The sequence below is a fragment of the Callospermophilus lateralis genome, chromosome 5 (assembly GCF_048772815.1).
Source record: "Callospermophilus lateralis isolate mCalLat2 chromosome 5, mCalLat2.hap1, whole genome shotgun sequence".
Taxonomy (NCBI): domain Eukaryota; kingdom Metazoa; phylum Chordata; class Mammalia; order Rodentia; family Sciuridae; genus Callospermophilus; species Callospermophilus lateralis.
The window spans coordinates 150,188,303-150,200,487 of NC_135309.1; the positions used below are offsets into that span (position 1 = coordinate 150,188,303).

General features: G+C 39.1%; 1 protein-coding gene across 1 annotated transcript in view; it reads right to left on the bottom strand.

The window, feature by feature from the left end:
* The window catches only part of C6 (complement C6), a 61,450-nt gene that overhangs the window by 8,608 nt on the left and 40,657 nt on the right, over positions 1 to 12,185 (bottom strand). The window contains exons 10-15 of the mRNA XM_076856209.2: positions 11,900 to 12,125; positions 10,443 to 10,614; positions 10,080 to 10,191; positions 6,277 to 6,409; positions 5,216 to 5,404; positions 353 to 443 (exon numbers count right to left, since the gene is read on the bottom strand). Of these exons, the coding sequence (XP_076712324.2) occupies positions 353 to 443; positions 5,216 to 5,404; positions 6,277 to 6,409; positions 10,080 to 10,191; positions 10,443 to 10,614; positions 11,900 to 12,125 (923 nt within the window). The remainder of the gene's footprint in view (positions 1 to 352; positions 444 to 5,215; positions 5,405 to 6,276; positions 6,410 to 10,079; positions 10,192 to 10,442; positions 10,615 to 11,899; positions 12,126 to 12,185) is intronic.

Genomic DNA, 12,185 nt, shown 5'->3' on the forward strand with positions numbered 1-12,185 from the left:
TTTATTTCAAGCTATTGTAGTTGCAACATTTTCCTGTTCTTAGTAGGGGAAAGGAAGGCTTTTTAGCATAGGTGAGTTTGACATTTTAAAGTGGAGAAGAATAATTTAAAACCGAAGTGAGATTGTTAAAAAAAAAAAAAAAAAAAAAAAAAAAAAGCTAAGCAAACTTAGGGAAACAGGCTGAGAAATAATTTTAAAATTTGCAGCCCAGTGGGGAAGGACCAGTTCCATAGAGCACAGGGTCATCAGTTATGTGAAAATTAATATGTCTCATGTGTGTGCGTCAGGAGCTCAGCTTTTCCATCCAGCCGGAAAGACAGTTTTTTCCAGTTTGCCAACACGATCCACTTACCCGCAGTCTTCTTCGGGAGACATACAAATGCATTCAGGTCCTGACTGTTTTTGACCTGGCTGACAATGCCCTTTTAATTTTGTCAGAATATCTGAAACAAAAGAAAAGAGAGAAAAGAACAGTGCACAGTGTGGATTCCCGTTGATAAGCATGAATTTCGGAGAAAAACCAAGGGCCGAGGGTTCTCATTTATCTCCTAGAGTTCAATCATTCATTTCAGCTTCTTCAAATAGGTTGTCATGAAATATTCCTGCTGAAATGTCCTTTCCAGCTCACCTACACAGTCATTTCCCGTCCAGAAATGCTCTTCAGTTCAGAGAACTAAAGAAAATAAATTGATGGAATTTTTGTTCATTTGTTTTTCAAGTGCTCATTGAACATCTGTGATGTTCCCAGCACTCTGCTAGGTTCTGGGGATACTGGGTTGGGCAAAACCTGACCTGGTCTGTGCCCACAGAGTTTGCAGTCTTGTGGGGCAGGCGGACGTTGATCAAACACAATAATACATATAGAATTGCAGCCATTATTAAGGCTATTAAAGAGAAAGCATATAATCAAGCAAATTGATGTAGTGGAAAGGTTAGGAATGGCCAAATCGGGAGGAAGACTGTTTGAAGCAGAAGGAACATCAGGTATGAAAGTGCTCCCTGGGGAGGCAGCATGTGACTTTCCTGGAACTGAAAGAAGGGCAGGTTGTTGTGGTTGAAGTGTGGAAAAGCTGAAGCATGAAATCCGAAATGGCCTGAGAAGCAGGAATGTGGTCAGCTGTGCACGGTAGAACAAGGGCCTTTTTCTCTTTTTTTTTCTAAGCAGTGGAAGGTCTTTGATGGGTTTTAAGCAGGGGGTGGTGTGAAAAAAAGTCAAGTATGGGTTTTGAAAAAGAAATGGATCCTGGCTTCTGTGCAGAGAATAGATTTGGAGAGGCATGGGGATTCAAGAGAGGCATGTCAGACAATCCGTGGGGCTATTATGGTAATTTGGGTGAAAGGGGATGGTAATTTGGGTCAAGGTGCCCTAGGTGAGGTGAAGAGAAATGGATGCATTTGAGTTATACACAGCACGTTCAAACCAATGATATTACATATTACGGTAAGTTGTGAGAGCTTTCAAGTATGATCCTTAGGTTTCTGATTTACATAAGAGACTAGGCATTGTCTGAAATGAAAAATTATTAGACGATGCTTAGTTTTAGGGAGAGAAAGGAGACGAATGAACAGTCCTCCTCTACATTTGTTGAATTTATGGTATCTTTTAGGGGAAACCAAGGGGAAAACCTTGGTTACCTTTGTTTACACTGAGGCCCACCCAGAGAACCTTTAGACTGGTTCTGTTGGGCCTGCAACTGACCTCCTGAGCATGTTGGATGAAACCAATGAAGCCAGAGTTAGGCAGAGAGGCAAGGGTGATCCAGAGAATGGAGGCATTGAGATGTTAATTCCTTCAGAGCCCTTCCTCCACCATCATAATCTGCCCCTGTTGCTAAGGTAACCTGTCCCAGGGATTGTCCCTCTTCTCAGGGAGTTGTTGATTACCATTCCTTCCTGACTGGATCACTGCTTCCTGGCCCCTTGAGCCCACCTGTTTCCCACCTTTTGGCCACCCAGCTGAGCTTTCCTGGGCCTAGTCGTGTATGCACTTCCTGGGATACCAGGATACCAGCTATGGCCCTTCCTCTTCCTCCAGGGAGAAGTCTTTGTTCCCGTTTTAAAATTAACCCTGCTTGATATGCTTGCCACGGTGTGCTTCTCTAATATTATTCTTCAACTTGTGAGGGAGCAAAAGTCATCACCGGTAACTGGCGGTATCACCACCTTCCTTTGATCTGGATCTGATGAATCAGACACCCACAGGACTAGAATGGCCTTTGGGAACCAATTAATTGTCAAAGGTGGAAAACTGGCAGTATGAAGAAATTGTCATCGATTGCAGGACAGAACAGTGGGCTCAACCCACAGTCTCTCCTCTTAGCCTATTAGGTGGAAGGTCTGAAAAAGGAAGGAGAGGGGTTTAGGCACAAATAAAGATTGGAAAGATCCATAGGTTTTCCTCTTCACAGCTATTTCCATTTCTTACTATTAGCCTCTGTTAAGACCCTCATTCCCTCTGGTGAAGACTGGCCCAGAACCTTTATAAACACAGAGGCCTGTAGCTCTGGAAAGTGGCAGCTACTAGGATTTGCAATGACATGGGATTGATCTTCTTTGGTTTCTTATAGAGTTTTGCTTCTTTGCCCTTTGTAAAGGCCAGAAAAAGGCCCCAAAGAGAACCAACTGTCGAGTGGCCCAGAGCACTACTCTGTCACTGCTGGTTTGAAATGGTCAGTGGCCACATGCTAGGGGCCTTTGGTCTTCCCCACAGCCTCACGTTGAAGCTGCTGCTGGCTCTAAGCTGCCCACCATGTGCAGCACAGGGGCAACTTGGAAATGAGCAATTCTTTCATCTTTGATGTGCTGAGGTGCTGCTGGAGGTGTTGGGTTCTCAGAAGGAAGAAAAAGAAACTGCAGCATCTTGCTTCTTCATGGGTAAAACCCTTTTTCACACTGAAAGAATCAAGAATCTTTCCTGGTTATGTGACAGCTTAAAAGTCTCTTTACCTCCTGAGTCCAGGTTGTCCCGAAGGTGGTTGATAAATCATTGCTTTGAACTATGAGACACCCTGCGTAGTGAAACGTTGCTTTGGGGAGCCTGGTGGTAAGAGGGTGCCCAGGGAACGCCCATTTGCAAGATGATTCCTGTTGATAGGGGAAGTTCTGTGTTTGTCATGGAACTCACTAATTCAAAAAGCTTTGATTTCTAAATCCCATCCTGTCCCGAGGTAGAAGAGATGGGCATAACCTGCTAAGCCCCAAACAGGGGCTTTTTCTCATCTTCCGTCTGTTTTCCTGAAGAAATTTTTCACACCGAGTCTTTTTACTGTACCTTCCCAGCAAAATGACTGCTTGGGCCCCATTTTGTTGTTAGATCCAGTCTCCATCAAAGCTGGATCATCCCACAGTGTCCCCTGCTTTTCAATAACAAATGAGTCTAATCTTATTTCTATAGTTCTAATTAATTTTCCTGGTCTAGCTCATCCCTGTGTCGGTTAAGCATCCAGCCACTGGCGGTGGTGGACAATACCAGGTTATTGTCTTTTTCTTTCTCTGACTGCTTTCCTTAGTCTTTCTGTCAATATTATGTAAGATACGATATTCACTTCCTTTATACAGATATAGGAAGTGAGCAGACGCCCCCAGCCCCCACATCAGTTGACTGTCTCACACTGAACTTGCATGGATTGAGGGCCATTCTCTTCTAAAATTTTGCATTATTTGATTTCAACACATCTGTGTGTTTCCCGAGAGTCAGCTTTGTTTGTTTTTCAAATCTACTTATGCCAGATATCGTTGTATAAATTGATTCAATATATAAATTGGCAGAGGGGGAGAAACAGAGTTTTTAAAATAAAAACCAAGGTGAAGGTTTTGATCAAGTAAATAAAAGAGATTTGCAAAAGTCACTTTTGAATTAGTTGTGAATGAAACCACTGAAAGATTTAGGAGAAGGTATACAAAAATTTAAAACATCCTCTAAATATTTTGCTTTAAAAATGTTTTAAAATTTTCTCTTCTTTTCAAAATAATGGTTCTCACCTCTAGTAGAACATTTGGATTAGCTAGGAGAGTTCTTATTAATTTTGTTTATTTTGATTAGAATTTTTATTGATTGACATACAAAAATTGTCCATGTTTATGCAATCCCATGTGATGTTTGGATACATGTATGTTTAAATTGGAGTGAATGAATCTATGTCATCAAATAGTTGTCATTTCTTTTTTGATGAAAACATTCAAAAACCATTCTGACTAGAGGATTAAAAAAAAGAAAGAAAGAAAACCCACAAATGCTGGTCCCATTTTAGCCCAATGACCATGTCTGAAGAATGTGTCTGGAGCAGATTTTTAGAAGTTCACCATCTGGAGGTAAAAACCTTTGTTTTAGAGAAGTTGATACAAGAAAACGTAGATAATTGTTACAGTTTAGATATCAGGTGTCCCCCAAAAGCTCATGTGTGAGACAATGCAATAAAGTTTACAGGAAAATGACTGGGTTATGAGAGTCTTTCCCTAATCATGCATTAATTTCTTGATAAGGATTAACTGGGTGGTGACTGTAGGCATGTGGGGTGTGGCTGGAGGAGGTGGGACATTGGGGGCATACCTTTGGGGTATATATTTTGTCCATCATGAGGGGAGAATCTCAGTCTGCTTCCTGGTGCCATGTCCCCCAGCTGTTTTTCTCTGCCACACTGTTCTGTTATGATGTTCTGCCTCATCTCAGACCCCGAGGAATGGAGTTGGCCATCTGTGGACCTCTGAAATCATGAATCCCCCCAGTAAACTTTTCCCCTTCTAATTGTTTTTGTCAGGTCTTTTTAGTCATAGCAGTGAAAAAGTTGGCTAAAACAATGATAAATGAAGTTCATTTTGTTCAAAGAGCATTAGGAAATTTCTGTTTTAGGTTAATAGTAACATGTGTACTTAATTAGTGTGTTTCTTACTTCTTTATGGCTCCCCACTTGAACAAAAATTTCAGTTAGCCTTCAATTTATGTTGTTTGATGAGAGATCTTCAACTTCTTCTAAATATTAAGGTTTTATATTGGAAGAAACTCGAACTCACCCTATAAAATTTGAAGACATCCACTCAACCACTTACTTATTATTTGCTGCCTGAAATCATCTATATGGGGTAGACTATGACCTAGCCGTCCAGTGGAATCTTCTGCTTTCTGACTCCAAAACACAGTGAGGAAATAGCACTGTTATAGATATAATTTCAGGGATCTTGGCCTTATCAGAATCCTGAATCCTGAGCTGCTACTTACCTTTTTCACAGGTGAGTGAGTTTGAAATGGGTGGTGTCCAGGAATCCCCCTGGCAAGTGTACCGTGATGGCCCAGCGATCACAAAACCTCTAGGGCACGTTAGCTCAATGGATTCCCCAATTTTATATGTTCTCTGGAATGGTGTAAGGGTCAGGCCTTCTTGGACAGCTGGCTTGAGACACTCTACCCCTGGAGGGAGAGCAACATTTCAGATGTGGTTAGCGATGCAAACGACTGTAGGCAGGTTGTTTGTGACTCAAAAGGTGATGTGAATGAGATTTGTTTAGCTGTTTCCCCTGAGACAATCCTCTGAAAAACTTCTGTTAGTCCTGGTATCTGAGATTTCTTTCTATCAAACTGAGTCCAGACATATCCAACTTTCATTAGTACATCACTGGGACGTTTTACTTTCAAAGAACAATTTCCTTTCCTTTTCTATCTTTTGGGTTTTCCCTGAAGTGAGTTACCATGTTTTGAGTGGCACAGAGGTAGAACATTATAATTGACACTAGTCTTAACTCTGATGCAACATATCCCATAATAATGCATAGGGTCCCCATTTGGGCATTTTTGAATATCAGTGTTTACTGTAGCATGTCTGTGCACAGGACCTACAAGCTCATTCACTGTCTCAGCAGAGGATGTCAGTGTGCTCCAAGAACTGTGCCCCAGAGAAAACTGCATCTCACATGGAATCCCATTTCTGATACACAAAGAGTCTAAGTATCATCTTCTTGGGACTCATCAATTTGTATCAATTTGTACACAAGGCAAGACAGATGTCTGCAGTTAGCTATGGTTTGCAGACTTCCTGTATTTCTTTTTAAGAGCATGCTTCACAGTTTTGTGTGCATGAGGCTAATATGCAGGGGCAGAAGAACTGAAATATGAGACATTTTGAAATCTAATTTTAGCAAATGAGCTCCATTTACTGCTTCACTAAATCTTTTCATCATAGTTACTAAAAAATAGTAAAGTATACTGATCTGAAGGTGTGATTTTTCTCTATTTATATTGGGCACATTCAGAGTAGTCACACAAAATGTTTGCCCAGTTCTCACGTTGGCATTCTATATCTCCTTGACTCCAGGTCCCGTCTGGTAAGCATCTGAAGTACTGGTATCCAACAGCTCTGAATCCAGTAAGGCATGAAATCTCAACTTCTTCCCCAACTGAGTACAGTTTCTTTTCATTCTAGAATTAAAACAGAACCCCCCAAATTATTAATTCAACAAATTACCATATATAAACATCTCAGGTCAACCTGAATTCTGTCTATTCCATCACCTACAAATAATTTATTCCATCACCTACATATAATTTAAAAATGTCATTCATCTTGTAGTAACCCATTTGTTATTATATACTTTTCTAATTAATAGATAATTAAAGTACAAATACTGTCATGTAGGGAGAGGGCTGACTAAAATCTTTAACCAGTACCACCAAAAAAGGAAGAATAAGATTTTCAAGATGACAAGGGATCTTATATTTCTAAGTTTTGAATACTAACTTTCACTTACTTTATCATCCTCACTTCCCATAACACCTATATGCTGGTGAGACACAATAACCTACCATTCTTCAAACATAATTCTCGTCTGTGCCTCTATTTCTTCAGTTGCCCCTCTCTCTCCACTAAACACCTTTTTCCCTGTCTCTCAAGAATCAGCTCAAATAGAACGTCCTCTGTGAAAGCTGCCTTGGTTTCCACAGCTTGTGGTGTATCATCCTTTCTGGGGGCGACCCACAGAGCTCTATTTTATGAGGTTTATCACATTTATAAGCCCCATGTTGACTCTTGGTGGCAACTCTACAGATCTCTGTCTCCCAAATACTTACACAGGCCTTAATAACTTTGAAACTGTGCAAGCACTATCCCTCCTAGGGGACTTGTCATGCGACATCCTCTCCCTTTACCAGGAGGCAGGAGAGTGCCAGGAGCTGCCTGGTCAGTTATTCTCTGAGAACTGCAGTTGGGGTTCTGAAGGGAGGTGAAGGTTCAGATGTCAATATTCACTATTACTTGGGCACGTGATTTAACTTGTCCCCTGGAAGAGTCCTAATTTCCTGGATATATAAAGCTGTCCTACTGTCGATTATTGCAGGTGTGTCTTTGTTTCCAAGCAAAATGGAATGATGAATAGGATTAATGATTTCAGTGTCTTATTCAAAGACTGCACACTATTTTTGCATGAATTTCTCCTGAAATAAACGATTGTCTTGAACATTTGTTGTTTCCATTTCTCTTACAAAGCTATTATCTGCATGTGTATGTTGTGACCATTAAGCTTAAACCACACATCTGCTAGACTGACTAAACAAGAAAACTTTATCTAAAGTCACTGTCACTTGCCTATAGGAATAGGACTTGTCTTGATCACTGAACAGAACAGATGTCCCCATGCGTAATAACATGATTATTGTAACCTGGAGTTAGGTGTGTCTGTCTCTGAATCCATATAAGGAGCATATTCCTGTTGTGACACATGACTAAATCAGCCAGGGTCACTCCAGGAGAACTAGGCTGGCATGAATTAATGACACACAGACAGAGAAATACCTTTTTATCTGGGTTCTGTGACAGTCCCTCTGACCCAGTTCCCACGAAGGAGGCAAGGCAGGCAAGAAAGAGAGGGAGCATGCCTCCAACCTGGGTTTTATTAACGGGGAGAGCTAATCCATGGAATGTTCTATCCAAACAAAACAAAACAAAACAAAACAAAACAAAACAAAACAAAACAAACAAACAAACAAACAAAAAAACCCAAAAACGGCAAAAAAAGGTAGAATTACAACAAACAGGTGGGTGTAACTCGACCCCATCTGGTGATGCCCACTCCCAGAGCTGCACCTTTCTTATCTAAGCAGAGGTAAAGTTCACTAGAATTGCAGAGTGCAATACCTCTTTGCTGAGGACTTAAAGACATGGCATAGCTCCTGTTCAGGGTGGCCCCTGACATTTTCCTACTAGGAAATCCAAAAAGTGCTCATTAGGAAAAAGTAAGGTTGTATTACTTTTGAGTAAAAACTGTTAGCAGATAGAGATCAAACCTTTATAATAAAACAAGGAGTGAATTTATTGATGAAAATTAAAACATACTGCTGTGGTTTGAGTGTCCCCTTCTAAACTCATGTTGAATATTTAAGTGTCATTGTGACAGTATTAAGAGACAATTAGGTCATGAGGGCTGGTCACCCTCATGAATAGATTAATGCCATTATCCTGATGAAAAGATAAGTTCTGCTCCATCCTTCCTCTGTGACTCAAGAATGCTCACTTGCCCTTCATCTGTGTTATGACCTTATGATACAGCACTAAGCCCTCATTAGTGTTGGTGCCATAATTTTGAATTTGCCAACTTCCAGAATCGTGAGTTAAATAAATATTTTTTCTTTATAAATTATTCAGTTCTTAGTATTCTGTTATATCAACAGAAAATTGACTAAGACACATAACATTTAATTTTATAATAGAGTCATTATAATCATAAATTACTGTTTAGAGACTTTGCATGTTTTAAAAATTGCATGTTTTAACATTTTTTTTTTCTGTGAAGCTATAATGGATTAAAAGTTATTTAGGTAGTCGGATCTGATCAAATGAAATTTTGACAATACTGTTTTAGAGCAGGACCAGCAAACCTTTTCTATAAAGAGCTGGATAGTCAGTTGCAAGCCATAAGGTGTCTGTCACAAGTATTTACCTCTGCCATTATTGTGTGAAAGTAGTCATAGGCAGTATATAAATAAATAAATGTGAATGTGTTCTAATAATACTTTATTTTAAAAAAGTAGTAGGCCAGATTTGGTCATTAGAGCATAGTTTGCTGGCCCCTGTTCTAATGGATTAATTCTCAAGGTGAGACTTCCTGACCTAGCAGCATCAGTACTGTGTTTGATATGGATACCTTGGGGCTTCACCCAAGACCTACTGAATCAGAAACTGTGGGAAAGGGACAGTGACCTAACAAGCTCTTCAGTGCTTTGGTGAATTTGAGAACCTCTGTTTTAGAATAAACACTAGCTAAAATTACCTCCCTGCAATAATTTTCCTCCTCTTAAAATCTTCAGGCATGATACTTTGCACATAGGCAGAACATAAATGAACAGGAAAGACACATTAGCTCAGCCTATAGCCCATGGATATTTATGTGCTAGGCTTGGAGAATCAAGGGTTATTGATCTTTAATCATAAATGTGATAAAATTGGAAAAACACTAATTTAAAGGTTTAAGAAATGAAAATGAAAATGTAAAATGTAAAATGAAAATGTTTGAGGACTGCATTTGATTTTCAGAAAAAAGCATAAAACCATTTTGTGGCTTAATAAAAACAGATTAAATTAGAAGGTGCATTACAACGGTATTGATTGCTTCAGGATTCTACAGATTCCTCACCTTATCAGACAGTACAGACACAGGGACTTCTATGATAGATTATGGCTAACTCTAGTTTATCTTTTTTGATGACATACCTTAAACGAAGGCATTATTTTTCTCGAACTCAGAAATAAACAACCAGACTTAGTTGAAGATTGTTACTAGTCATCCAAACCTATATTATGCAGAAGTTCCATTCTCTATTCAACAAATATACCATTATCATTTTACTAAGTGGTACCAAAGAACACAAGCAACCTACTGGCCTTTGATCAAATCAGCAGGCATGAAGGCATCTTCAGTGAGTTCAAGATGAAAGAGTGGTCAAGCATTCTAAATATTACTTTGATTACATAAAAATATTACAAAGATTATTGAAATTGAAAAATAATAACTCCACTTAAAAGAAAATACACATTTTCAAGTTTTTTGTTTTGTTTTGTTTTTTAACTTCAAAACAAACTGAAGGTCAAGATACTTACCCAGATAAATCCATTTTCTGGAAGAACTGGCTGACGACATCCAGAGTCTACTTCTAGCTCAGGAAGATCTACCTCTTTAATTTCTTCATCATCGCTGATACACGGCTGTCCACTAAAAGGGGAAAACAATGTGTGTATATGTTCACATATATTTACACACTGATTACATACATGTATGTAGATTGAATGGAAAATATTACTCAGAGACAAGGGTAACAGCAGATTCAATGCTTCACTAATAAGTTGTGTTGACATAGATAAAATTCAAATTATTTCTTTACTTAGCAGCAAAATAATCAATATCCAAACTGTGTTAGTGAAGGAAATGACTTCACTTTCCTCTTTCCTTTTACCCAACCTTACATATTTTCCATTATTGAAAATGTGCAGTCCTCCTCTTGACGCCCATCTCCCTCGCAGCCCCTTCCTCCCTGTTGAGGAGCAGGGTTATTGCACTCTCGGGTTCTTGATCTCTTATAAGTGGGATTGCACATGCTCCAGGAAGACCAGCAGCCCCAATTTCCATCCACTGCATCTGGAAGAAAGGAAAGCCCCCCGTCATCATGGTGCATCTGAGAGAATTTGCGCCTTGAAGAAAGGATAGCCTGACCTGCTTTGTGGAATATTACAGGATCCTAATAAGGATTAAAAGAAATAGTTGATGACAGGGATCTGATACAAGGTCTGATTTCCTATTCCTGTTCCCATAGGCCTTAATAAAATGGCAGAAATTATGGATCACTTTCACTATAAATGTTATGGTTTCGATGTGGAATCCCCCAAAAGCTCAGGTGTGAGACAATGTAAGAAGGTTTGGAGGAGAAATTAACAGGTAAGTTAATTCCTGACGTGATTAACTGAAGTGGTAGGGTGTGGCTGGAGGAGATGAGAATTGCTGAGTGGCTTTAGAGTATATATTTGTATCTGATGGGCAGACTCTCACTCTCTGTTTCTTGGTCACCATGATATGAACTGCTTTCTTCTGCTACACACTCCACCATGATGTTCAGCCTCACCTTGAGCCCCCAGAAAATGGAGGCCTTCTATGGACTAAGACCTCTGAAACCATGAGCCCTCGAATAAATTATTCCTCTTCTATAGTTATTTTGGTCAGATCCTTCAGCCACAGCAGCAAAAAAGCTGATGAGTAAATATATATATATATATATATATATATATATATATATATATATATATATATATACATGTATAGATACACACATGTGTATATGTATAAACATGAACATTTTCTGAATAGAATATATATCAAATTATTTTTCAAAGGCAGTAGGATATGTTCTTAATCCCATGCATTATTCTCTTTCTAAGGAGAATTCGGGGTAATTTTGAACATTACTTAGCTCTGCATGAAAACTTTGGTTGTGACTTAATCTATCCCATATTGCAATGTCATCCTCTTATATTATGATATAATAGAGGTTTATGATAATACTATCATATTTTATTTTATAATTTTTTACTTTTTATTTATTTAATTTTACAGGTATTATGTTATATATTATAAAACACAAATAAACAAATAAATACATTTTAATGCTTGGATACATACTAGGATTATCCTCATTTGATGGATGAACAGATTATGTCATGGAGATTTTCCAGCATCACACAACTGGTAGGTTGTAGCTGAGACTAATATGAAGTCATTTGACTTTAGAGTCTTAATTTTTTGAAGGCTTATTTTCTTTATGCATTTATAAAAGGTGGAATTTGCTAGAAATATTGTCTTAATTGGCCAACCTAGAACATCTTTTGGAGGGGAAAAGGTGCCTACCCCACAATCAATTACTGATACTTACTAGATTTATAATCTGGAGACCGTATCTCACAGTTCTTGCCATAGGTGCCACTCCGACACACACACAGACATTCGGTCCCTGAGAGCACGGGACGGCCATTATTAGGGCATGGAGCACACTGGCAAGGGTCAAACTTGGCTGTGTATTCTCGAAAAGCTTTCCTGAGGTTGTTCCGTTTCGTCACTGCACAGGGAATGTTTCTTACTAAGTCCATGATGGGAGCAAGCTAGGAAGAGCCAAGAGAGAGGAGATCTAGTCACATGCCATCTGACAATACACTGCCATC